At 50.9% G+C, this 25943-nt stretch overlaps 8 protein-coding genes across 8 annotated transcripts; 2 read left to right on the forward strand and 6 right to left on the reverse strand.

Annotated features, from left to right (window-relative positions):
* Nucleotides 1–462: 462 nt before the first annotated feature.
* On the reverse strand, nucleotides 463–1195 carry PC9H_008968 (uncharacterized protein; the record flags this gene model as incomplete). Its single annotated transcript, XM_036778475.1, has 2 exons — nucleotides 463–1025; nucleotides 1084–1195. The coding sequence occupies 2 exons, from the start codon at nucleotides 1193–1195 to the stop codon at nucleotides 463–465; spliced, it is 675 nt and encodes a 224-aa protein (XP_036629903.1).
* Nucleotides 1196–2042: 847 nt separating this feature from the next.
* On the reverse strand, nucleotides 2043–6778 carry PC9H_008969 (uncharacterized protein; the record flags this gene model as incomplete). Its single annotated transcript, XM_036778476.1, has 17 exons — nucleotides 2043–2858; nucleotides 2951–3342; nucleotides 3365–3656; nucleotides 3703–3931; nucleotides 3982–4459; nucleotides 4528–4556; nucleotides 4607–4620; nucleotides 4682–4848; nucleotides 4903–5037; nucleotides 5093–5301; nucleotides 5370–5470; nucleotides 5540–5592; nucleotides 5650–5687; nucleotides 5746–5924; nucleotides 5981–6038; nucleotides 6094–6594; nucleotides 6651–6778. 17 exons carry the CDS (start codon nucleotides 6776–6778, stop codon nucleotides 2043–2045), a joined length of 3819 nt encoding a protein of 1272 aa, XP_036629904.1.
* Nucleotides 6779–7237: 459 nt separating this feature from the next.
* Nucleotides 7238–7720, reverse strand: PC9H_008970 (uncharacterized protein; the record flags this gene model as incomplete). The annotated part of the gene is made up of 3 exons (XM_036778477.1): nucleotides 7238–7488; nucleotides 7536–7644; nucleotides 7700–7720. The coding sequence occupies 3 exons, from the start codon at nucleotides 7718–7720 to the stop codon at nucleotides 7238–7240; spliced, it is 381 nt and encodes a 126-aa protein (XP_036629905.1).
* A 4092-nt stretch (nucleotides 7721–11812) lies between these two features.
* On the reverse strand, nucleotides 11813–13395 carry PC9H_008971 (uncharacterized protein; the record flags this gene model as incomplete). Its single annotated transcript, XM_036778478.1, has 8 exons — nucleotides 11813–12020; nucleotides 12068–12219; nucleotides 12272–12406; nucleotides 12463–12601; nucleotides 12650–12846; nucleotides 12903–13032; nucleotides 13084–13251; nucleotides 13304–13395. 8 exons carry the CDS (start codon nucleotides 13393–13395, stop codon nucleotides 11813–11815), a joined length of 1221 nt encoding a protein of 406 aa, XP_036629906.1.
* Nucleotides 13396–13522: 127 nt separating this feature from the next.
* On the reverse strand, nucleotides 13523–17583 carry PC9H_008972 (uncharacterized protein; the record flags this gene model as incomplete). Its single annotated transcript, XM_036778479.1, has 9 exons — nucleotides 13523–13826; nucleotides 13881–14467; nucleotides 14515–14802; nucleotides 14855–15262; nucleotides 15313–15582; nucleotides 15638–15893; nucleotides 15949–16175; nucleotides 16232–17371; nucleotides 17422–17583. 9 exons carry the CDS (start codon nucleotides 17581–17583, stop codon nucleotides 13523–13525), a joined length of 3642 nt encoding a protein of 1213 aa, XP_036629907.1.
* Nucleotides 17584–19588: 2005 nt separating this feature from the next.
* Nucleotides 19589–20762, reverse strand: PC9H_008973 (uncharacterized protein; the record flags this gene model as incomplete). Its single annotated transcript, XM_036778480.1, has 5 exons — nucleotides 19589–19722; nucleotides 19777–19885; nucleotides 19944–20241; nucleotides 20296–20687; nucleotides 20745–20762. 5 exons carry the CDS (start codon nucleotides 20760–20762, stop codon nucleotides 19589–19591), a joined length of 951 nt encoding a protein of 316 aa, XP_036629908.1.
* A 902-nt stretch (nucleotides 20763–21664) lies between these two features.
* PC9H_008974 (uncharacterized protein) lies at nucleotides 21665–23209 on the forward strand (the record flags this gene model as incomplete). The annotated part of the gene is made up of 7 exons (XM_036778481.1): nucleotides 21665–21929; nucleotides 21988–22152; nucleotides 22190–22366; nucleotides 22421–22593; nucleotides 22641–22865; nucleotides 22923–23086; nucleotides 23155–23209. 7 exons carry the CDS (start codon nucleotides 21665–21667, stop codon nucleotides 23207–23209), a joined length of 1224 nt encoding a protein of 407 aa, XP_036629909.1.
* A 733-nt stretch (nucleotides 23210–23942) lies between these two features.
* Nucleotides 23943–25826, forward strand: PC9H_008975 (uncharacterized protein; the record flags this gene model as incomplete). The annotated part of the gene is made up of 12 exons (XM_036778482.1): nucleotides 23943–24135; nucleotides 24224–24320; nucleotides 24376–24559; nucleotides 24619–24645; nucleotides 24698–24779; nucleotides 24824–24866; nucleotides 24921–25038; nucleotides 25091–25118; nucleotides 25179–25341; nucleotides 25447–25529; nucleotides 25580–25635; nucleotides 25689–25826. The coding sequence occupies 12 exons, from the start codon at nucleotides 23943–23945 to the stop codon at nucleotides 25824–25826; spliced, it is 1212 nt and encodes a 403-aa protein (XP_036629910.1).
* Between the last annotated feature and the right edge of the window lie 117 nt (nucleotides 25827–25943).

Raw genomic sequence — 25943 nt, forward strand, 5'->3', positions numbered from 1 at the left:
TCTCACAAACGTTGTTGCTTAGTGTGCCTCCCGAACAGAGGTCGCACTTCCTGGTGATCGCTCGCTCGCGACTTTTCTTGCTATCGGCCGTGCCTGGTTTCACGTCAAGCGCTGCTACCAGGGACCGCAGGAGCACATACGCTGGTGCTTGGTAGACTTTGAGACGAACTCGCAATCCTCCAATCCCTTGACTCCAAGATCTATCAGCAACACGGCACACTTCAATGAAACCCGCCACTTGTAATTGATGGTTTAAAACGCCAGTGCGAACTCTTTGTACATTTGATTGATGGGCGGAGAAAGCTTGGATACAGTCGCGGACGGCGTGGTGTTCGATCGATGGCGATGACCGATGTTGAAAAGGGGTAACGAGGCTCGAGGTTGCTGCTGCGCGTCTGCGACTGTTGAACGAATGCCTGCGCATGTGTGTCAAGGATTCTCTGGACTTGTAATACCAGATCATCACACGTGCATTGACGGCCCTTGAGGTCTGACAAACTTGGATGAGAACATATTCATCGTTTCAGAAATTACAATGCGCTCACTTTCAACGGCGGCCGCGAACTCCCTCACCAGGCTCAGATCCCTCCGCAACCCAACCTGCGTTTGACTGATGCACGCAGGAATCTTCGAATCTCCAAGCGAATTTTGTCGAAGCACCATAGTACTGGTATTGGATCCTGCAGTTCCGTTGCCAGCACCGACAACCTCAGCAACAGCCCCTGCGCCTCCGCCAGTGGTTCGACCAAGAGAAGCAGCCTGGGGCGATGTAGGTGGCTGTAACGTGGCTTTGCGTAGCGATGGTAAAGACGCACGAACCGTGGCGCTCGTTGACTGTGCCAACAATGCGATATCTGGACTCACTGCCGACGTGGGTGATCTTGGTGTCGAAATCAGCGAGTCGAGAGTAAAAATTGGGAAAGGTCCTGCTGAAGAAGGCTCAGACGCGATCGTCGGGGAGTCAACCGAGCCCGGGGGCAGGAGCGCAAGCCTGCGGGCATCCCCATCGTGCCCCGGGGCGGCTGCTGGTCACGATGTCGAGGTGGTGATGGCGGTTGAAGCTCGATTGGAGGAAGGCCCGACGATCGCGCGGGCGTCTTGACTTCACCGCCTCCACCAGAAGCATGGTCGCCCTCTCGTTCTGCTCCCGGTCCCTTTCCTTCTGTTCGCCACTCAAAGCTTCCGCGTCCTCCATTTGTGTGTCCATCCCAGCTGCTAGGGACGTCCGAAGCAGCAGCCGAGGCGCCGCTTTTCAGATGCTTATGTATCTGTTTGCCGCCCATAAAACTCCAGCTACCCTCTCTTCCCTTCCCTTTTCATCTGCCTCGCTCCCTTCCCCACCCTCGTTCGCACTCTCCGCAGTCCTTGGTCCTGGTTCTCTGCCTGTCCGCATCGCGCAATTTCTCCCAGCCATTAGGTCCTTAGGAAGCACGTCCAAGACTGAGCATACGCCGCTTGCTTGTCTGACTTGTTCACCGGTGATCGGAAAATGGGACGTGCTGCTACTCATGCTACGCTATTCTCGCCATCTTCAGTTGATCTCTGCATTGCGAAGAGCGTGGTTGAATCTGCATTGCCGGATTGCATGACAGTGGCTGGTGCACATGCAGGGAAGGAAAAACAAGGGCCTGTGAGGTGGGACCAATGCGCCCGTTGTAGCTATTGCTATGTAGCCGAAGTGTATTTTGTCTAATTCAATAGAGATAGTATTAGCGATGCAGTTCGAGATTAATGCACAAAGTAAAATGCGGAGGAATACGCACCTATGAAAAATCTTTCCCGCACAAGGTGTGGTTCTCGAAGCCTCCGATTCACAGTCGCATTGTGTTGGAGATGGCTGTGGACAATGTCGTGAAGCCATTGCCAAGCTTGCCATCGGCCGAGGGGTTTGCGTGGAGGAAGTCGCTGCGCACGCGAGTTTGCAGCAGGAAAAATGAGAAGAGTGCGTAGATGTACAATTCTACGTGTAGTCTTGGACAACGACTGAGAATAAACGAATAACACTGTTCCGACCTGTCAAGGCCGAGAACCGGTCCTTCAGTCTACGCCCGTGTTGCCTCGACCATACACGAAGAAGAGTACCCTTGCTTGACAAGGGGTTCTGGTCTGTGTCGTAACTCTTTACTTCTTCTTCTTCTTCCCTCCATCTGCAGCAGGAGCAGGGGTATTTCCGCCTGCCTTTCCCTTGGCACCTTTCTCGTTGCCCGGGGTGTGGCAGCTTCAGCGTCTTCAGCGTTTTCCTCCCCACCCTCATCCCCTGGGGTAACTGGAGTAGTAGGTGATGTTGGGTCATCAGCGCCAGGAACTTGTAGCTTGTCCTCTTCCGCCTTCGTTTCCACAGCTGGTGTCACTTCCGGTTCAGCAGCTGGTGGATCGACAGCTGGCTCTGCAGGAACTTCGGGGTTCGCTAAGGCCTCGGGTAAAGCGGCAGCCTCTATCTTAGGGCTCGGCTTGGGCGTATTGTTTGGTGAGACTTTTGGTGATGCCGGTTTAGAAGACGAAAGCAATTCGGAAGACTCAGCGACTTTGGGAGATTTGGGTGCCGACAGCGGTAAATTAATGTTATCAAGTAGAGTGGCGCCGCCCGCACCGAAGGACGTCATTCCAAGATGATTGGTGAAGGTTGCAGAGGGGAGATTATCTGCTGAGCCAGCAGGTGGAGAGACGACATCGAACGTCCACCCGTCGTTTCCGGTGGTGCCCTCTGCTGCGGCAGCTGTGGGATCCGGTGTGGGCACACGGACAGGTTCCACGACGGGGGTCTTGGGCGGCGGCGGTGCCGGTGCCGTTTCCTCAACTGGAGTAGCAACTTCGCTGGCACCTCCCTTGCCTTTCTTTTTCTTCTTCTTACTTGTTGTCTTCACTTCGAATCCAGATTCTTCAGCGGCAGGCGTTATAAGTTCAACCGGGGGAGGTTCTGGTGCGGCGTTTCGGCGGGAGCAGGAGGCACCTCTGCAGCTGGGGGCTCAGGCGCTGGCGTCTCTTCTACATGAGCGACTGGAGGCTCTACAGGTGCAGGAGGGGTTTCCTCTGGTGGCGGTTCAGATGCAGCAACCAATGGAGTGTTGACTTGAGACAGGAGTTTGGATGCAGGCTTGGATGCGGCTCTGGACGCAGCCTTTGATGCAGCCTTTCCTTTCTTCGCCGGTGCACCCCAACTACCCCAACTATCTTCTTCTGCTACAGGTGCTACCTCTTCCAAGGGAGCCTCAACTTCCGCAGGCGAAGCTTTTGGTGACGGTTGCTTTGGGGGCTCCCCAAATTCCGAAGCCAGTCGCTGTGCTACCCCATCCAGTCCCAGTTCCACCAGTTGACCCAAATCCTCCGGCGGATCCAAAACCACTGGCGGAACCGAATCCTGCACCAGTCGACCCAAATCCTGAAGAACCAAAGCCTGCAGTCGACCCAAATCCTGCAGATGTGCCAAAGTCTGCGGATGTACCAAATCCGGTACCCAGGGAAGACGCAAAGTCGCCTCCAGACGAACCGAACCCAAATGAGAGCGAGCCAAGATCACCGCTAGCGGCTGGTTGTTCAGGGAGGGGCTCAGGCTCTTGGAGTGCAGGCGTAATTGGTTTAGGCGACACGGCTCTCGAAGGCGGCTTAGGCGTCAAGCGGTGGTTGTGGTTGCGCTTCCTTGAGCTCCAGTCCAAGGGCTCTCGGAGTCAGATGCTGAGGGACTTCCTGCTGCACTTCTTGCACGACAGGCTCAGGCATGCTGCCAGGCATCAGGCTAACAGAGCTGAGAGGGCGCGAGGCTTCAGGATCCATACCCCGGGATCTGTCCTGGGGCCCAGTATCAAACAAAGCAGACGCGTTGGCGGCAGGCGAATGCCGTGATCTTGTCTCCCCAGGAGTGCTCGCCATGCTCTCTGCAGCAACACTGTCCCTCCGCCCATACATAGAAGGTGCCTTGGAAGCAAGAGGGCTACTAACAGACGGTGCAGACGTGGGTGGCTGGTCGCGGCCCCCCATACAGACGTGAGCGCCTCCCCAATCTTGCCCAGCACTGACGACCGTTCATGCTCCCCATTGATCGACCTCTCCCTGTCCCTCGGCTTGTCCTTCCTACCCCGGTCGCGATCCGCGTCGGATACGTAGCTATCGCGTTCTCTGTCTTTGCCCTTCGACGACCGTTCAATCTTACCCGCCTCACTGCGCCAGCTCCCACTCACCGCACGCTCGGTCGCAGGAGACGCAGGGTTAGACGATCGGCCATTGGCTGAGGGTGCGTGGTTGTCCCTCCAATTCGACTTGCCTGTGACGACTGACGGGCGGGAAGCTGATGAATGTCGCGTATGTGTACTGGGCGCGAGGCTGCGATCGCGATCGCCTCTGACGACATCGGGGATATCGTGGAAGCACTCTTGCTTCGGCGTGCTGTGTGTTGAAGGTGGCTTGCTGGGAGAGCCGTTGAACCCCGTGCGTGAGGGTGTTCGTGATGCGGCAGCTGAAGGGGCTGTAGAGCCGATTGTGAGCTCGTCTTCAGTGAATCATCGGGTTCATCTTCTTCCGCGCGATGCCCACTTTCGTTGTAGATAATGGATGCCGGGCCACTGCGGGGGCGTTAAAAGCGGGCACGGAAATAATAATCAACGGTACTTACTACTTCGTAACGCCCTAAACCCATAAGCTGTTTTAGAAGGGGAAGAGATGCGATGAAAATGCCAAACAGACGCACACTATCATTCCATTTAATCCTAGCCTTGAACTCGGTCAGACCAAAGTGAATTTCAACCGAAAATACAATCATCCAGTACGTCTTTCCGTTCCTTCCCGTCTTGGGTTCAGCGCTGCTGGCCAATGGTGACAGGTTCGCTTGTACAGCACAGAGCGTACCAAAGTCCTCTGAAGAGAGAAATGACTTAGCAAAGTGTTGAATAGCTGAACGTAGAGGCGTACCTGCTTGGCGCATGATCCACTTAGGGACTTCATTACCCCCTCTAAAACACCAAATCTCAACCTCAAATACAGAAAGCAACGACAAACTCGTCAACTCCGTACAATACTTCCTCGTGAACACCGTCGACTCTTTCACTCTAAACCCGGTGGTCAGAATACATAGCACAGTGCACGGGAAATATCAGAGCACGTACTCGGGATAGAATACAATCAAACGCGTCTGGAAGTAATTTCGGGCCGGAGGGAAGCTCGGAGAGTCTGCTTTTGCGGGCGGCGTGGTCGGGGTCGTTGGCGTCTAACTCGCGGAGATACTCCACGCCGTACGTATACTTCGACATGCGAGCCGAGACATGGTGGTCGCAGTAAAAACCAATCGCACCGTCAGCAACGGCCTTCGACCTACGCGTCCACGCAATTCGTCAGTGTCAAGAACAAGTGTGAAGTAAATGCTCAAGTATTCGACATACGTTTGGGAATCCGGCCTACTAACGGTGACGGGTGCCAAGCTCTCTTGCAGCTGATGGAACAGCCACGGGCTAGCCGCAAAGCCACCAACCAGCCAAATAGACTGTGCGTCATCGGTTGTCAACAAGTGAGCATGTAGGGTTGCGCGATAGAAGGCTAAAAGCCAACCCACCTCGATTAACCCATTTGTCGCTTCAATTTGCCGCTTAATTGCGGCGACCGCAGCTGATCAACAAAGCGATGATGAGCGAGGTGATGCGATGAATGGTCGACAGTACATACCTTCGATAGACGGTTCGAACAAGTCCGCAACCTCCGATCTAGACGCAGCGGTGATTAACATCCGCACCTCCCTCGCGAAAAGAAGATGCTGCGGACTCACCCGATAACTTCAGTTGCCCGTTCCGGATACCCACATACATGTCTTTATCGAGCGGCGAGCCGAACGTGATGAATTGCAGGTCCTTCTTCGCTCGGAACAGCCGCTTCGTGGTCTCGTCGAACCGCTTCGTGATGTGGTCGAGCAAGTCTGCCGAGCCATACTTGGAGCCACGCAGCTTCTCTGGTTAGGAGCAACCCAAATTAGTGAGTGTGTGGGCTGGGAGTGCCGTACATACCTTCGAGGAACTCGCGGGTACGCCTGCTGACGAACACGGATCCGGCGAACAGGCCTGGGGAAGGGATGTGGCGAGTGTTTGCAGGAGCAGAGCGCATCGGAGAACGCACAGTCCGGCGGGGCAATCTCCTCGATTACGAGCGGATGGGTCCCGCGAATCGCATACGAGCTGAGATCCAGCGATCAAGAACCCATGGTTCGACGTGCTCTGCGCGAAAGCGCTAGATAGGCCGCCGTGACGAACGCAAGGATTTGTGCGCACCGAAAGCACATCGGCCGCCAGGACGCAGGCGTGGAGACTCGCCTCACCCTCTGTGACAAATCGTATCCGCGCCTTGCCTTCGTTCGTGTCCGGGATCTCTCCGCCGTAGACTATCGCTCTCCGCATCTTCGTCTGCTGCGCGCCCTCCCGCCCGTTCGGATGTGAGAGCACAAATTGGAGGTCGTGCTGCACGACAGTCCACAAAGCATGGCCGTTAGCATGGGTGTCGGTGAAGAAGGTCCTTGTACATTTGAATAGGTATCCGAGAAAGTCGCCAAAGACATCGACTGCAGTTTTGTGCTTCGGAAGAGATGCCAGGCGGAGGCCGTTCATCTTGAGCTTCATTGTGCTATGTGAAAGCTTGGTTAATGAGAGGGCTTCGGTCAGGAAATGAAGGGGACATACGAGGGGCGTAGGCGAAGCTTGAAGAGCTCAACCTTTGTCCAGCCCTCGTCCTCTGCCTGGGATGCTATAGACGCATCCTCTGCCTCTGCACCGGCCACGACCATCTTGCCACTTCTGTTGTAATACATGACGGAGGGTATCTTTGAATTACCAGCTACATGTTCTTGCCCGGGAAATCTAGCAGGTGGCGGTCAATTCTGGGTCAATTTATGATCGACCACGCCGAGGGGGACTCACCTTGTTACACCGTATATCTTGGGGACTTACCCCAGCTCTAGGATGGCATATGAGACGCCGCTGAAAGTTGTGCCGACGTCGAACGCAATAACGAGAGAACGCGAAGACACACTGTAGGGTTTTCACATATGGGCTGATTCCATTGGAGAGCGTCGCCTGAGTTCGCGGCAGATAAATGGTTAACCTACACGTAGGCTCGTGACCATCCGTTCAGACTTCGCAAGGCTTCGTCGGAAGCGGCTGGTACGAAGTGGCACTGTTTTGGCACGGTCACACTTTTGTGACAGTGATGGACCAAGAATATCATGTACGGCGTACGCGCTACGGTATCTCTTCTACTACAATTAAATCTAGCATTCTTGGTTACTTGAGTCACTAAATCCTGAGTCTGAACCCGAGCTTCCATCTAACTCATTTAAATCCAACTCGTTGCCATCGTCGGAAACTTCTTCGCGTTCTAATATCTCGACTGCGATGTCACCCGTCTCAAGCGACTCATTATCTAAGTCGCTCTCGTTTTCCTCGCAGGTTATACTATCATCGGATCCAACTCCTTCCTCATCCTCAATAGTTTGAAGATCGGAGTCCAGAGGAGTTTCTTCTGATAGTTGTTCAACGACAGCAGGCTCCTAGAACCAACAGGTTCACCTTGTGGGAAATCGGCTAGGGTGAACCTGACTGAGACTGATCGAACAATTCCTCCGTTTGGAAGGTATGCGTGTGGTCGGTTTTTTTGGCCCTGTTCTTGACGAAAAGCCTTCAGTTTCGCAGCAAGAGAGGAAGAGAGGAAGCTGAAGTGAGGGCAGACGAACCTTGACATTGTCGCAGGTCATGGCCTTGCCTTGGATCGGAGTGGCATGAATGGACGTCGTCGGCCGCTCAATGACCAGAATACGCTGGCTTGGAGACCTTCATCACCAAAACGGCAGAGGCGTGATGCGCGTGGCACTATGCATCCCACGCTCCCAGACTTGTGTGGCGTCACAATCGATTCGCACAAATCCACGCGCAAGATTGTGATGCCACGCACACCACACGGCTTGCCACACAACCTATCATAGAATTTATACTCTACATATACAAGTGCTATATGCTACTTATACTACTCATTCGCCCGCCTTTGTCTTCCACCACCTCTTCACAACCTTCTCGGAGCAGCTGGTAGATCAAGGATCAGTGCGATGAGAGTGAGAACATGATCGAGTTATGAAAATAAACTCACCGTTCTAGTGCGGCTGGCCGATGCGGCGGACGTGAACGCTCGCTCGCAGGAAGGATACTGCAGCTACAATAAGGCATGCCACGCGGGGCCTGTACGGCGCCGGGAGCTCGTTGTTGAACGGGTAACGTGGTAGCAGGTAATGGCGTAAGACCGTCATGCGCGCGCGCCAGCGTCGAGTACCGTCGTTCCAGCTGGGGGTCGATCTTGCTTGATATTCCTGTGATTCAGCGTAGTTGCCGCACCCGCGCCTAACCTCCGAGTGGAGGAAGCGGCTGGATCTCAGGCGGTTCCCATCACGTCTGACGTGTACGGCGGCAGTATTGGCGCGGGGTGCTTGTTGTCGAGGAATAAAAATACAGGCAGAGGGAGGCGGAGCGAGTCTGAAATGAGCAGAGCTGAATTTAATTGTGGTCAACAAAGCTGGAGGCACACATATCAAAAGAATGGATGTCGCAATGCCTTGGTGCACCTTGGGACCGGGCTGATGTTAATCACAAACAGAAACGGCCTATCGTATCACACACCGAGTGAGCACCTGCTGATGCTGCCGTTCTCAGCGCAATTCATATGTGTCGCAACGGTGCGGACCTTCCCTACAACTGCGCTCGACGCCGCTGACAGCTGGGCCACGAATTGGATGACTGTGATCAGCAGGAACGAGGTAAATCGAGCATAACGACATACATTATTTGACTCCAATCCCGTTCGCAGCTGAATTTGCGAACAGGGTTGCTTTCCTTCGATAAGACCATCGACAAAATCCGCTTTGTTGGCTCTGTTGCATCTGAGAAGAGATCGGTTAATCTACGTGCCCAGATCATTTACTGATCACATCGAGAAGAGGCCGCTACTTGCGAGCCTACTTTCCGATGATCTGGCATGATTTGAAGGGTAGATGGTGTAGGCGATGAGAGACAGGATGCATTATTCCCACTCGGACTCTAACAAAACGTCAGTCACCCTCTCGATCGTTCCTTTCAGAAATTCGAGCTCACTTGTACCAGAGCCTGCCATTTAGTATCTATCAGGAAAAATCTCCACCTCCTAAAGCGCTAATTAGTGCTTACGCGGGATTAGGAGAAATATCAGGTCGGTTTGAGGGCTAATTGAAGATGAGCGTGAGCATAGGAAGGATAAGTTGAGCATGCTGCCGGACATCATGGGCCACTGGCATGCCATGGCAACGAGTCCGTTTTTTCTGAACTCCTAATCTCAGACTTGTCAATCTCAGGTAGTTTCAGACTTTCAGTCCATTCACATTCAGGATCCTTCATACTGTATATAGTGAATCAATCTGAGCCAATAAACACATAGGTTGGCGAAGGGTATGCGAGCTCGATTAGGGCGAGGCCTGCCATACCACATCAAGGTCACCAGCATGACCAAGCTGCCGAGTGCCTCAGTACGCACGCGCTGATCCTGATCCTCGGCAGCAAAATTCCAGCCTCTGGTTCAAAAGGTAGGAATCCCCGCGTGGCCGAGCCGTTACTGGACAAGTTTGATAGCAATGATGGAGGTTCGTGCGGTGAATCGTGTACGCAATGAAAACCAAAAGCCTCACGCCGGTATGTGTCGTAGTTGGCGGGTACTCGGGGCAATCGAAGAGTGTGCGATGAAGCGCTGGCAGACTCAGACCTTCACATTGTGTTTTTCGGTGAGGGGCCGGGAGAGAGTCCGATGTACGTGGTTGACAATGTCGAGTAGCTCGACGAGGGAGATAATGGGTTGGATACGGTTGGGATTGACCTGCTTCGGCAGTGACGCCATCTGCTGCCAACACAACGGCAGGATCGGGGTGGTTATGGTAACGTGCGGCTGTGGCGGGACAGGTGTACACGACAGTGAATTCTAATGCTCTGGCACACTGATTATAATTGTCGGCGACAATCTTTGCAAAATTTTGACCTTCCCCAGAGGCACCAGAAGGGACGTAAGACCCCGACGAAATCAGTGTTTGCAACAGTAAAACGGCCATTTTTTACAGTGAAATTCGGTGTTGTGAGCAATGATTTAAAGTGTTCGTGACATTCAAATACACTGCGCCGCATAATGGAATTCACTGTCCTGGGCATTGCAATTGAGCGTCAGGTGCATTGATTTCTTAGTTGAATATACTAGCAGTACGTCTAATGATTTATACAGTTTAAGTGCTACAATGATTATAGGAAACACGATTGAGAGGCAAGACGAATGAGCGAGAGTCCGTCGCATGTAAGAAGAACAAGGTAGGGGACCATCGGTGAGCAGGTGTCCGGATTCGAGCAAGTATATAAGGCCACAATTGTCAAAGGAAGAGAAGGGTCCATCAAAGGCTGTCGTGCGTGAGTGAGGAGGAAAACTCTAGGGTACGAACGTCGGGGGTCCGTCCAACGAGGTGGTATGTCCATGCTGGGTACCAAAACAAAGTCCATTCCATAGCAAATAAATCGCACATAATGAAGGAAAGGCCATGGGCAGTCGGCCAGCATGAGAGCGTAGAAGCGAGGAGTCCGAGCCTGGATAAGTTGTGACTATTGGGATCTTGGGAATGCATGAGGATGATAGGTTGGAGAGGCTAGATGGAGCCACAAGGAATTGGTGGCAAGAAATGATGCACGGTAGTACACATACGTTGTAGATTACAAGATCGTAAACTTTCGTACGCAGTCGAGTGGAATGCCCGCAATTATTGGGCGCCTAGAGCAAGGTTGAAGCCTTGTAAAGGAAACAAATAAATAGGGCATAACAATGGCGGTCAATTCTGACGGACCAGAACCCCTTGTCAAGCAAGGGGACTCTTCTTCGTGTATGGTCGAGGCAACACGGGCGTAGACTGAAGGACCGGTTCTCGGCCTTGACAGGTCGGAACAGTGTTATTCGTTTATTCTCAGTCGTTTGTCTGCCATTGAAATCCTGCAGGATGCTTGCGGCATTTATTGCAATCACAGCGACATAGCAGTGGCTGGGGCGCCATATGTGTGAGATCGTCGGCATCAGCAAAAAGAGAATGGCCTGGAGAAGGGCATATTAGGCGTCTCCAACCAGTATTAGGCCCGGAATCCATTGCCGGGCAAACCATCATTTCACAGCGTCGATACGGTCGGGATCCGGCGATAATGAAAATGGCCAGACATTAACAGCTCCACCAGGCTGACGAGATATACCATGGTGGTTCAACTTACAAAACTCATCACGCTGGTGAGGCACAACGGTCTGGCGGGTGTGACCTATCTGGTGAGCCTAAACATGCTCGCCCACTTGATGATGCTTGGCAAGATGACGTAGTCTACAAGAGCCCTTCCAGCCTGTTGGGTGTCTGATATGGTACTACAGGCTCGTCATATGGAGCAGCTTTGCTTTACTAATCACTCAGCTCCCAGGCTTGTTCTCAGTCAGAAGAGCCAGAATGTAATGATGCGAATGATATTTTACTTCTATTACTGTTACAAGTGTTGGTTATCAGTAGCACATGTCAAGAGGGCGAGCAAATAGAGAAGCATCTAGAGCATCGAGCAGCCGTTTCATGCAGAGTGATTTGAAAGAGCAAGCAGGGGTCGGGAAGTTTGAGAGATGTGAGTATCGGAGTCATCGAATGTCAGTCGTCATTTGAGAGTCCTAGGTTGCGGGTCCAGCGGCGCCTGAGGATCCAGTGTTGCGTGTTGTTCCAGAAGCGGTCGCTCCAGTGCTACCTACAGTTCCAGGGCCAGCCCCTCGGTTGCCGTTGTTAGTTTCCATGTCCAGTTGGCGGTCCAGCATTGGCCGCAGCACCCATGGTAGCCTCTCCAGCACTGGCACGTTGCGTTCGTCGGAGCTCACGTTGTCGTTGGATTAGAGTATCTTCATCCTCGCCGTCCGAGCCATCTTTATCGCTGTCACTGTCGCTGTCCGAGTCTTCGTCGTCTCCCGAAAGGCCCGAGTTATTGAATACCTCGCTAGCAAAGTTGTCAGTTTGAGGAAGAAACAGAAATCGGGCACTTACTTTCTATACCACTTAAGTAGCTCGTTTACATTGATGTCATCTTGTTCGGCACCAGTCTTGAAGTAATGGGTGATCCGATCGTAGAAGGCAGAGCTATCGAACTTGCCGTCCATTCGTGTCCACTCCGTCTGCGCGTTGAGCATGAAGCGAGCCTGTCCCAGAGATAGAGAGGTTAGCAGTGCCAAATGTCATTTTCATACGCACCTGGCAAGCTGCGTAAGCAACAAGATGTCCGTTGATGTCCGAAATACCGAGGATGCTAGCATTGCAGTGTCGGGGTAAGGTAGACCGTGTGTTTGACTTCACAGCACTTGGGCCGATCAGGATATGCCGAAGGATCTAAAGAGACATCGGAAGGAGTGAGCACATCAGCTACAGGCAGGGGCCGTACATACAAGGACGAGTGGCTGGTTCTTGAATAACCCAGACTCTGGGTTGGTCTTGTCATACTCTGTAGCATCATAGAGGAATGCAGGCCAGTCGGTGTGGTGTTGCATCTTGCTTGATCCTTTTTGGGCCTTGAGCATGAGTGTGCTGGATGCCGTTGTTAGTAGATATTTGGAGAACATCATCCGAGCTCACCAGGGATCCTTGAGAAATTTGCTAATATATCGTTGTGGGCACAGTAACTTTGCCGTCCAACGATGGTTCCATCCACGCGCTAGCTTCGTGCTAAGTTCTCGTGGTACAACTTCCTTTGGATCAGTGGTGAAATATTCAAGCTTGTCACGAAGGCCAGACGAGTCATTGGACCGTGTCTGACTGGTTGCGTGGGCGATCTAATGCATGCACGCAGGTGAATTCTGTTGAATACAAGCGTATACACAGTACTCACCAAGCTGACCATATCTAGCCATTTATCCCAGTCGAGGTTACGATACTCCACAATAATCTTCGGCAACAGTGGCAGCCGTTGGACTATTTTCTTATACGAATGGAGGAGATGCTCATTCTCCCTCACGACCCTTGAGAAATCAGCAATTGTGGAGTGGTTGTATGCGCATATATTGACTTACTCGGCAGCAAGTGGTGCGCCTCCAGTGACTACAGGCGGCTCTTGTTCTGCAAGATGCAGTTCATACCCCTGACAAAGTAGTTCTCGAGGGTGCCTGTAAAGATCAACAAGACGCGGGATAATCTTCCCTTGATCTTCAATGTTTTCCAGGGCGATGCGAGCCTCATTGCTAGGCTGAAGGTTAACATGCTAATGCAATCGAAAGAGATCCCAATTCTTACCGTACACGCTGCATCCTTTGCTTCTTTGAGGTTCGGGGCCCAATGTGTTCGAGGGCCTCATTGATGAGGTCGTGAGTACGCTTTGCGGCCATGAGTGTGGTAAGAGTGAGTGTGAACACGTTTAAGCGCTGAACAAATCTCATTACAATTGCTTTGGCTTTGTTTGTATTCACATCCAAATAAGGGTTCTGTCGTTCAACGAGGCGGTATACATATATTTTACCAAATTTCTACTTGTAGGTCCTCCGATTGCTCACTCGCTGCATCCTCAAGAGAATCTTCTTCTTCTTCTTCGGACAGCCATTGATCTAAATCATCTTCGTCCTCAGCCTCCGATAACTCAACATCCTCGTCCTTGTTATCTTCCAAGTCCTCCTCTAACACCTCGTCATTGACCTCAACGTCTAACTCGGAATCCGAGTCATCACTTAGAATTTCGACAGAATCATCTTGTGCTGTCTGTGCTGACTGATGTCCCACGGCACCGCCAATGTAACGCATCACCGTATCACGATCGGAGAACCTGTAACACGGCTAAGTTTCAAGTTTTGAGTTTAAGATGTGCTGTTTGACTTACATTCCGACATAGAAGAACTGCCACTTTCCTTGATTCTTCGTTTCAGTGGCATCCGCTACAGGCGATATTTCATCAACCTGTGTCAAACCGTAGTGAAAGGCAGGGAGAATGTGAACAGCTCTGATGATGTCCACTGGATTCACAAATGTGAATGCCGCATCATCGTCCAGAGCAACGAATCCAATACGATAAAGGCGCCGTTTGGAAAAGCCCGCCCGAAATGACAAGTCGCGTCCAAACCATCGAACCCAGAGGAAGTCGACTTCTTGTGGTTCACGTAGGCGTGGATGATGAACAGTGGCATGGAATATTTGCACAAGCCGGCCATACCACAATGGGTGCTGATCTGCTGCGCCGTCGTCCTCGTTTGAAGCAGTAATAAAGTCCGAGTTTTTCCCGGGGTTCAATGAATCACGGCATCGGCGTCCATCGTAGCTTGTATAGTTCACATGGAGCACCTTGCGCAAGTACAATCGGTCATTAGCAATCACAACCTTGAGAAGGTCGTCCATTGAGTATTGCTCATCATCTCCAGTGTCATTGAGGAGACGTCCAAGAAGGTGAGCCTTGAGTTTTGGAATGAAATCCTTTGTTGGGAGGTTAGGCAGTGAAGTCGTCAAGGTAGGTGACCTACTGTAAACGCCGTGTCATTTTGATGCGCGGTTAGGTACTCGCTAATCGTGACCGATGTTTGGCCAGATGATGAGATATAGTAGTGATCGTTGAGGGATTGCTTGAGCGACTTCTTCTTCAATGGGATCTCAGCCGGGGGATTGACATTGGCATTATCAGCATCCTTAAGGCGGCGCCTGACTTCTCGAAGAGTACGTTGACGCTGTTCTTGCTTTGCAATCTGCTCTTCATATTTATTCTTGTTAGTGCGCCCATACAGCCGTTTAACACGGCGATGTTCTAATTCTCCCTGAGAAGAGATCGATGAACAATGGGAATATATAGCTAACATTCTGACGTACCACTTGCGTCGACCAAGACTCAGATGTTCCCAGCCGTCGTATAGTCGTGGCATAGTCGCCAAGTGCGTGCATCTTGTATGTATTCATGTTAAACGACCGTAGCTTAGTGGTCACGACAGATGCTTCTGTTGTGCTTGTACCAGTGGAGTCCGCCTTTCGCGCCTTTCGCACTCGAGCTTCGGCCTCACGTGGTAGGTCTTTCGTACTGTAAGATGGGCAGACCATCTCGGAAAACTTGCGAAGAAGGGCTCCAATATCTCCAGTACTTGCCTGTAGAAGGCCTAGTGTAGAGTCGGTATGAAGGCGGAGTTTGGCTAGAGCATGCCACATAGCTAAGGCAAACAGGAGGTCGAGGACAATTTGATTGTGTGGCTCTGGGAGAAGCCCCTCAAACACAGGAATCGCACACTAATCTCGGGGTGTAAGCAAAGTAGTAAGTAAAGGAATGTACAACAGACCTGCAGAAGGTCTTCGTAATCTCGTGCTGCAAGCTTCTTCATGGCTGCTGCATCGGCGTGAAATCGGCGGACCACATCTCGTCCAAATGTCGGTACCTTCCGATACCTCTCGTTTAGAGCTGCAACGGAATCGGGACCTAATACGTGCAATATCCGAATGAGGTGGATAAATACAGCTTTCCATACCCCAAGCTCAAATTCATGCAGCAAATCCGGAACGAACAAGGCATAGAAGTTGAGGCCATGAGGTTGAAGAATAGAAAAGGCGTTCTGCTTACAAAGTATCAGTATTACCGAGTGAATCCTCATACATGTATGAACTCACCCGTGTCGGTACAAGGGAATCCTTCTTCAACTGGCCATCAACTTTGGTCCCGTTTACGAGTGCCCCGAAAGCAAAAAGGTGTTTACGTGCCGTTTCAATTCTGTTTTGAATACTGTTTGAGTCGATGCGAATTCGGTTGAGCCTTTCACGAGCCAACATGTCATGCTTCATGCCTAGATTCCGAATCTTGGCCTTTGCAATAAGGCAGCGAGGACAGGGACAGCCACCGAGATACCTAATTGTTGCCAAGAGGACTCTGAATAAATATAAAAATCAGAATGAGCATAAGGCAATACTGAATGGTTACTGACTTCTCAGGGTAGTCGGCACTGTAGGTAAAGAAGCGAGGAAACAACAGCCGCACGATGCCGTCGAAGCACCTGATAGCAAGACCATGAACAAACGCGTGGACGAATTCAGCAGTCAACAAGAGCCGCCAGACTGCCTGCATCAATTCACGTTTAAGGTGTGTGAGGTATGCGGGGCGAGGCGCGTGGCCATATAGTTCGCGATATTGGTCGTTTAAGGAGTCCGGAAGCTGCATTGATCGCATGTCAGAGCGACAATTGATTACTGATGTAGGGAAGAACATACCGAAGGAATATAGGCCTGATGATGACAGTGGTTGCTAGTTGGCTTCAGGCGGAGGTATTTTGAGCAATTGCCGAAGAAGGTGTAGAGTGGCCATAGTGAAGCTGTCCCGAAGGTTGCGAGATGTGTAGCATCGCTCCAGAACATGTAAGCAACAACCACCGTCTCGAGCGTGGGGTGAACAGGAAGATTGCGATGGGCATCCATCATTGCCTGTGAGGTGTAAATCTCACTATATGTTCGTTCGTGGCCTCGCGGTAGAGTCGAAAACGGCTCGCGTGTGAGTAAATCGAGGTCAGGCTGTTGCTTGTTGTGGTTGGCCAGCGGGTTCCAGCATTCTTCGAAGGGAGTAAGGTGGAGGCTCGCGAATTCAGGTCCTTGGAATGCATCTTGCATGACAGAGAGTAACGGTCGAATATTGATGTCCTTGATTTCAAAGGTGGGAGCTTGAGCCTCGGATTTCTTTACTTTTGGTGCAGGAAGCGAAATAACGACGCTCCGCTGCTCCCACCCGCTTGTACCGGGGAATAGTTGAGATACCTTGTTATTGACCTTGAGGGCATTGTCGACCCGCATGTGCTCTTTGGATGTACTGAATCCCTTGAGGCTGGCAGTGTCGAAATCATCCTTGAGTAATACATTCTTCACGAGTGAGTCAAGCTCGGCGACAGATTTCTGGGTTGAGCCGCTGTGGAACCAGCAGAGCAGCCTGGCGATAGTCGAACTTAAAAATGGTGACCAGGGAGTTTGACCCCCCCGATTTCCCATGTCGTCGAAATCAGTTTCTTGACCTGTTCGCTCAGCTGTATCGGTAATGTCGGTGTTGCAGTTTGCATCAGCTAGATCGTCGAGAGATACTGATTCATCAGAATTATGCGTCGGTCTCTGGGGATAAATGCGGTACATTCCCATTGCGTTAGGAGGGGTACGGATTGCTTGTGAGGGTGGAACCGTGTTGTTGATTGCTGGCTCACGTTCGCCAGGCGGAGCCGGTTGAATTCTTGGCGGTAAATCAAGCATGGCCTCTCGCTTCTTCCAGGTCATCCGCTTGCGTCGAAACGTTCGTCCGCTCGGGGCTTCAGGAGGCTCAATCTCTACTTCAGGGACGCCTAGATCCATTACCGGCGCAGGCTCTAACATGTCCTATCAGAAATTGTTAAAACATCGACACGCAAATAGATGAAGCCGCTTACAAAATCTTGCAGCATTGGCGCAGGCTCAGGTGCCTCAAGCTCTGGAGGAAGGGGGGGTAAATTCGCCCGTAGGTATTTTCGCGAGCAAGCTGCCTGATGTCTGCTGAGACTTCGGCCAGACTTCCAGCGAGGATTAGTCTCGCCACAGTAGGAGCAATGCATGGTCTGGTAATAGAGTGTTGGCATATGGATATAGGCATAAGACGATGATTGCATACCTTCGCTCGTTGCTGGTTTGTAGGCACTGCTGCTTTCTGTTAGTCTGTCTGAACAGGGGTGCAAACTTGCGACTTATAAGCCCTTCGCTGTAAAACAAGGTTTTTTTCGATGTTTAATATTCGGACCTTCACTCCGTGTTGTAAAGTAGCACTCTATTTGCGAATACTAGGCTACTTGACATATTTGACAGAGCTGTAGAATGCTCAAAGCGACCTTCTGTAGCGTTTCTCCTTGAACTATCGTCGAGTGATGACTATACATAAAAGTAAGGTTAATACATATGGTACGCCCTGACTCGGGGTCAGATAAACTCACCGTCTTGTTTTGTCCATCTTCCGTCGCAGAGGTAAAGGTTGAAGTGCGAACGGTGGGAGGGAGAGAGTGAAGGTTGCGGCTGTTTGTCGGAAATGTCCGGGTGTGTGAACGTTTGGTCAACACACCTGATCTGATGTCCATCAGACAGATGGATGATTGGTTAGGCCACTGTCAGGCGACAACCAACATGCGGAACACAATCTGGCGCGGACCGAGACGTGGCCAACATTCTGGCCATTGGTTATTCTGGTCTCGCGCCGCCAGACCGTACTAGAGACTAATTAGCTAGCGATCAGAACGGTCAGTTGATTAGCAGACATAGAACATGTTGGCCGTAAGTTTACCTTGTTCACCATGTCTGGTGTAGTACGACATCCAGATACAAGTCCGGTAAGTTACGGGCGAGGGGCTGACATGGTAGGCGCCGGCATGACTTGCCTTATTAGGCCCACCAGACAACGACCTTTTCGCTGCAGTGCGTGGGGGGATACTAGCCTTAGGGGACTGGCTACGCGTCCACATTCCCCGTGGCCTGGCCTCCTTCCAAGAACACCAATGAATCATAATGGAGACGTCGGCAAGTTGCGACTACGCGCAACAAATAGAAGAACCGCATAACACACGCATCACAAGGACAGCAGACACATGTAAAATACATTGCACGCGGAAAATGAAGAAAGCAAGAGAGCATGACTGAGGGATGGGAAATACGGAGGCGATCGACAATTACAACGAAAATGAGAGGGGGTAGGTGGACCTCAAAGAATGGATGGACAAGAAAGAAACACGAAGATAGCTCGAAAACATTGCTCATTCGGCCACCCGGGATATGTATGTGCGTGCAACGATGAATGGACACGAAACGAAGGAGAACAGGGATGAGACACCGACCTCTGGCCTTCACTCACTCACTCACTCACTCACTCACTTGTCCCGCTCCCTGTAGAAATAGTAAACTCAGTATTGTGGGGGTACAATGACTCTATATTCATGTACCTGTAGAAATAGTAAACTACGAGTACGAGTGAGTACGCGTTAAGTAAAGATAGGTAAAGACAAAAAGGGCTCACCTCAGTATTGTGGGGGTACAATGACTGAGGTGCCGAAAAGTAAAGGAGCACATATATATAATGGTTGCGACTCGCGCATGCGTGCGCGTGGGCAGTGAATCAGATGTAAGTAGTAAAAGGCGTGATAAGAGACATGAAACGGAAACGGTGCAAGTTGACGCATGGCCAACTTGCATTACCCGTTTCGGCTAACGGATAGCCGTATTTGGCTAGCGATGGACTCGCCGTGTGTTTGCTAACCCAACACTCCCATCGCCAGTTAGCAGCGTATGTCGCTGGCAAAGAGACGCAGACTCAAACGACGCCCTCGCCCGCTCGCATCTCACTCCCCACCCACCCCATGAGAATGGTACCTAGTGGTTTAGCGGACAGTGAGGGAGCACACCAGTATACAACGAAGTGAATGCATACAATATTCAACAGGCACAAGTGCATGAAATCTCACAAACTTAGAGAATATTGAGCAAAAAGAATGGATATATACATATATTCCTTGTCATGCATTGATTTTAGTTCAGACTTTCGGTGTATCTAATTTGCAGTGCAACACCTTCTATCCTTCCTCAGGTTGTCCTAGAGGCTCTTTCCACTGCTAATATAGCCTTCTTGTTTGCCCTACGGTCCTTTTGCCTAAGACGCTTCTTCTCTCTCTTGCCATCTTCCCCCCTGGTTTGCTGGTTGGTATTCTCTAGTGGCACTGGGGATGGATCTCCAGGAGGGATGTCCGAAGGAACACAATGGTCACACTGACATTCCCCCTCCCAGTAATCTTCACCATAGTTCACCAGTATTTCTTCCCCCTTTTTGATATCCTTTGTGATATAGAGGACAAATGCCCATGTATCTTGGACTGCACACCACTAAGAAAGAGGCAGACAGTCAACGGAGAGCACATCAGTAAAGGGGGACAGAACCTACCATTGCATTGTCCCTGGTACAGTGGTGGTTGGCAAACCTCATTGGCCCAAAGTATGGCCGCCTTTCTCCAGGTTGGAAGGTTTCTAGCGTGTAAGGGTGAGGAGTTATCACAGATAAGTCTGTGAAAGGAATTGTGCCTATATCACAAGGTACCATTCCTAGTAACTCTTGGAGGTATTGGTTGGCAACCAGGTCACGGTTAGCTACCAAGCCAAATTGCTTGTGCCCGCCAATGGACCTAATCCCTATTGTCACCCCAGACCATGGCTGAACAAGCACACCATAGGCATTGAGCAACCTAAACAGGATAGATAAGGGGACAATTTTTGTTTTAGTGCTACTCAAACCTCACCAAATCAAAGTCTGTCTGGCAAGGGGTTCCTCTTTCCCTGAGATCATCTCCCAGTCTTGCAGGTGGCTTGACATCCTCTGGGCACAGTCCACCATCGCAGATTGGTAGTCCTCCAGACGATACATGGGCTTGGAGCTCTCACATGCACCCTGGAAGAGGGCCCGCAAGGTCTCGGACTGGTCTGCTGACAACCGTTGGGGGTTGGCAATGGCGAGCGGGGGAGGACGTTTCCCACTTGTTCTCATGCTGTGCTTGCCCAGTATGGCAGCAATCAGGATGGGATCCAAGGATGTAACCATGTCGGCCTGTAGATTGGATGTCGACTGGATTTGAGCCCATTGCCTCTTCTCCTGGTTTCCAAAGTGCCATTCGGTAGCAACTTCGGTGAGCTTCTAGAATACCTTGGTTCTCAGAAGAATTGATGACTTTAGCAGGGAGACAGCACGTACCAAGATTTCGTCTTGCATTCTTACAATTCTTTGGGGCCAGATGCCTAAGTACGAGTTGCGGGAAATTGGTTGATTGTGAGGTTGACAACTTGACTTAACATTTAACGTTTTAACGCTCGTGGTACGATAAAGCCGTCATCGGCCGTTTCCGATTTTTCGCCCAACCAGAGCAAGGAGCCCCTTTAGCATCTGCTGGTCGCAAAATTGCCAGATTTGAGTCAGTTATCTACACCTTCGTTGACGCCATCACCGTCGCTCCAATCGCTGAACGAGGGCTCGTCGTCGCCGTGAAGGCAATGAGCGGAGTAATGGTACTGGTGCGTCACGATTATCTCAGGTACAGTGTCGGTAATCGAATAGAATATAGCTGGGAGGTCCTGGGAGGCTGGGAGGTCGAACGAGGCGACAACGAGCGCGTCTAATGCATCAACTGCGTCTCATCGAAAACCTGCTCGACCTGCTTGGTTTGGCTCGCTGTCTAGGGTGAAGGGACGGACTACGGCTCCCAAGTAGGAGAGGATGGAAGCGCGCACGGTCACTGTTCCAGACGGTGTGACTCCCACTCCCATCGTTGATCTGACGGAGCAGCTCGAAAAACCTGATAAACGACAGTGACTGCGTTCCACGGAACGTCACGGTCCAATCTCCCAAAACCCTCCACGTTTTTGCTCGCTGGGTGGTTGGAGGTGCGTACTTGTTTTATTCTACTACGCAGCCTACTATCTTGCTTACTATCTATTTCCTCCTTACACCACCCTCATGGATAGTCACTCGCATCTGGTTGGTTCACCCCCGAAACTCTCGTCGTCATGAAAAGGAGAGACTCAACTCGAGTTCCCAGGTTCATCCCGCTTTCTCGCGATTCCTTGTCAAGAGCACATTCTTTTCGGTATCGTTTGTCTCAGCACTGTCCTGCGCCGATGGTATCTAATGTTCCCACTTCGAATATGCCTTCTACCTCTCCGAAGGCGAATACAAGTATTGGAAGCCACCGAATACTCCTCAGAGCTCAATTCCGATCTCAACTCAAGCCAAGTCCGGATGATTTCTTGCACAGCGAAGCGAATCAGCTAGGGGTATGCCGTACACCACAACCTAGACCCCAGAAGAATCACAACGCATACGCAATATCCAACATCTACACAATCGGAAGGTACGAAGAGGAGATAGGAATATGGAAGGTGAGTGGGCGTTCTGCTGCATACAATGGCCCTGTGATACTAACTAATTGATGATTGATTAGACGTCAACATGGTCGTGCCGCAGCAGTCAGGCGAATCGCCTGAACGAGGTTGGGCGGCCATGAACCCTGTAGCAAGCAGCACGAAAGAGATGGGACCTTGCTCTCGCCGCGACACACTGGACGACCACTTCGGCGACTACAATTGGCGGAAAGTGGCAACGTTACGTGAGTACTACTTCGTGCTGATTCTCCTTCTCAATAGATATTACGCTTCTTCGTGGAGTCCAAGAAGCTGTCGAAATGCGCTCTGAACATGTGGGGAACTTTCTGGACTTCAGTAACTCGTTGCCAGCAGCAATCGTTCAACAATTCTACTGTCTCGTTCGCCAATGGGAAGCTGGGTTAGCGGTGACAAATCCATATGAGGCAAAAGTTGAAGGTATTTATCTCCTTTTTTCTAAACAAGGCCCTGTGTCCTGACAGGGCGGCGCAGCAATCTCTATCAAGAAAATCAGATTAGAGTTAGCTGAGGAAGAAGCCTCAATGATCCGGCGTGACGAAGACCTTGGGATTCATGACACCGTCGGCCCCACGATCTTCAAAGCTTATGACTTCAAGACACATTCCATTAGCCAACCGGGCGCACTAGTCATGGCAATCCAGGCTGTGAGTAGTTTGCATCCCCATCATCACTTGACACCCATTTTTCACAGGTGAAACGCGCCTTGTTTTATCATCGCAGCGGTGTTAAAGAACCCAATCCCCGCGATACTCTGTCCCACTTGTCACAATCCAACTGGGCCGACCACGTAGAAACTACTACAGATAGTTACGGCAATACAATCACAAAAGCGTTCCAAATACATCTTCGATCCTCAAGCTTGTCCTCCAGCTCAAGGAGAAACGATGGGAGAAGATGGCTGGAACAGTATTTTTCCGTAAGCAAGGAACATTGTTTCTTGCCTAGTTTTGATTCTACTTTCTGCCTCGGACAGGCATACAATGGAGTGAATGGACAATTCACTCTGGAGACGCTTGAGAAGGAGGCTGATAAACTGATTACTGACTTGAACGCTGTCTTCCCGCATCAACTTCCGCAGAATGTCGATCCTGGCTTCATTCTCTCATTCTACTCATATCCGATGGGTCATGCTTACGCGTGAGTTCCATGCTCTTCTCCGTCTTCCTATTATTTACTACGTCACACCAACACCTCTCCATGAAAAGTGCAAAAGCCTTTTTGTCGCTCGAAGATGGCGAAGAGGGCCAATCAAAGAAATGATTACTAGGAGTGGCGCAAATATACTCAAGAAGCTGGAGCGTTGTACCTTCAAGCTGCTCAACGCTATATGAAAGACGACGAGAATCATTTGTGTGAGCTATTGCCCTCGAGTGAAATTTTGTACGGTGATAGAAACCTGATTATCTCTCGTTAGGGTTTATGAAGTGCTCGTTGGATTGCACACTGTCGTTGGGCCAACCACTTTCCATGGCGCTACCCCTCATGTGCATGATTCGTGAGGCCTATCCAAAGGTGCAGCGCATCTGGGGGAACTCTGCGTCGGCTATGCAAGGCAGGGACGAAGCAATCAAGTCGGTTTTCAGAACTGAAGACAGGCTCAAGGAGTTACTAGACCAGGGCATCGTGTCTCTGAGTGACCCGTTTGATAGTTCTCTCTTGTAGCCATTGTGAAGTAGTAGGTCCAACTTTATCTTGCACTGATATTGCACGCAGCTCCGTTGATAGTTCCTGGTCACCCAGAGAGCGAAGGGGAGAGGGAGCGGAGGTATTTCTAAGGCCACGACTCGACGCGCAAGTTCAAAGTGGGCAGCGCTTCAATAACAACTTCCTTCTTTGGCCATTACCTGAATGGTCGTGTGGAGCCTGCATTTTACTTAGAACATATTCGACTTCGCCTCGTGGCCATGGTTCGGATTCCCTTCTCGACGTCCATAATATCTATGCGATAAGAATCTTGAAACCCACACAATTTGTATCAAATCATCCAACCAGAATGCCTCGCGAGCCAGTGATCTCGAATATTTCTAATCAAGAACTTGAAACACGCGTAGCCGAGCTGAAGGCACAAGACAATGCTCTGTACCTCCCGAGGCAGCTGCGAACAAATACACGCAAGCTCTGCAGCTTGACGACCAGAATGCAATTCTCTATTGTAATCGCGCAGCATGTCGACTGGCTCAGTCAAGGTATGTTGTCATGATGTTCCATTGCTCCCTTTTTTACTTCTGTTGAAATTGTCGACGCCTTGGAAGACGCAAAAAAGGTGGGTTCTAGGTTTCGAAATCATTTCGTCAGGATTGACGCGACCTATGCCGTACAATCAGATCCTCAATATATCAAAGCTCATGCACGGGTGGCCACAGCAATGGATGTAAGCACGAAACTGCGTCACTTCTCAGATCATTTGATCAAGGGGTCTTGCTTAGCCCGACAGAAGCGAAGCAACACCAATCCTACGTCGACAGTTTGGAGGCCTCCAAACTTGGGTATGTTCGCGCACACCGTTACTATGCACAAGGACGAAGCGCAAGGACTCCCGGTGGAACTGGCCACCAACGTGCTTCCCAGTTGCGGGCCGTGAACAACCCTCACAGTCGAGGGGACACTAGTGTAAGTCGAGGGGGCCACAAGTACACGCCGCTCGCTAATATCGTCTTCCAATTGGGCAGGCGTGGGTTATCTATGCTGCACACGAGGTTAGAACTACCAACTCTCAACCCTCCATTCGATTCTCACTGGCGTGATTAGCAGTTTCACAAGGGTATGGAAATATTGAAGAACTTGCAAAGCGTAAACTCGTCAAAAACCTACCTCGTTGAAGGGAAAACAGGTGTAAGTATGCTCTAAAGTGGAACAGTATAGCTTTTCCATTAGTGAGAGTTGGAACACTGTCCGCCCCGCTCTCTGTCGGTGTGTGGTGAGTTTGCGGTCCCATTGTATGGTATTATTAAACTTGAATGAACCTCTTCAGGGCTCGCTTCCTGCAAGGGTTCTTACACGGCGGATTCCACGGCCGTCCGGATGTAGCTACAGAGTATGCAGGCCACGCCATTGAGATCATCAAGTTAGGCAGAAAGGTGTGGTCAAATGTAACTCGGAGAAGGGCGCAGTGTTTCGGGAGACCTTTCTCATGGGACTTAGGGCCGAGTGGCTGGACCAGTATCTGAAGGTGAGTGCTTGAGACCTCAGATGCTTAAAAGCCAATGTTGCCTACTTCAACTACCGTCAGGCGCAGGCCCTGAACACCAGCGAATGTCCTTTAGCGACTTTAGACAAGATGCCGACAGTTTAATAACCGATATAAAAGAGTCGTGGCTCCGCTTTCCCAACGGTGGCAATGATCCTGAGTTTATCTACTCGTTCCATTATTACCCACTGGGTACTGCTTACGCGTAAGTTTGTATCTGATTCCGCCTTGCTTTGTTTCAAAGCTGATTTTGAGAAGCGGTACAGGCTACTGCCTTTTACAGCTAGCTAATGCGGGCTGATATGGCTAGTTTCGTGAAGTACGTTCGGGTTTCTGGCACCTTCTACCTTGAAGCTTCGGACCAGTACCCGCCCGACGAGGAATATTCTGGATGTAAGCATTCCAATCAAGAACTTCAATCCAGAGCTGACGATCGACGGCAGGGTATTTGAAGTGTGCCTTGGCTAACATGATGGAGATACGAAGCCCTCTGAGCCTCGTTCTCCCAATTGTGCAGAACAGAAAGTGCGTGAGAACTATCCAAAAATGCAGCTCGTCTGGGCAAAGACGATGAAGGGGGGGAGGGACAAGCGAATTGCGGAGCTCTTGAAGACGGAAAAGAAGCCCAAGGAGCTGGCAAAGAAAAATGTCGTCTCTATGAATGACACGTTCAACGAGTCTCTTTGGTAGCTTTCCCCATACCTTGCTCTTGTGTTCGTACTTGATAAATAGCTTCTTGGGTTATAAATCGCTGCTCGTGCCGGCGTTGCACGCCAGATGCTATTTCTCCTGAATGCCATGTGCCCA

This window comes from Pleurotus ostreatus (assembly GCF_014466165.1).
Source record: "Pleurotus ostreatus strain PC9 chromosome Unknown scaffold_6, whole genome shotgun sequence".
NCBI lineage: Eukaryota > Fungi > Basidiomycota > Agaricomycetes > Agaricales > Pleurotaceae > Pleurotus > Pleurotus ostreatus.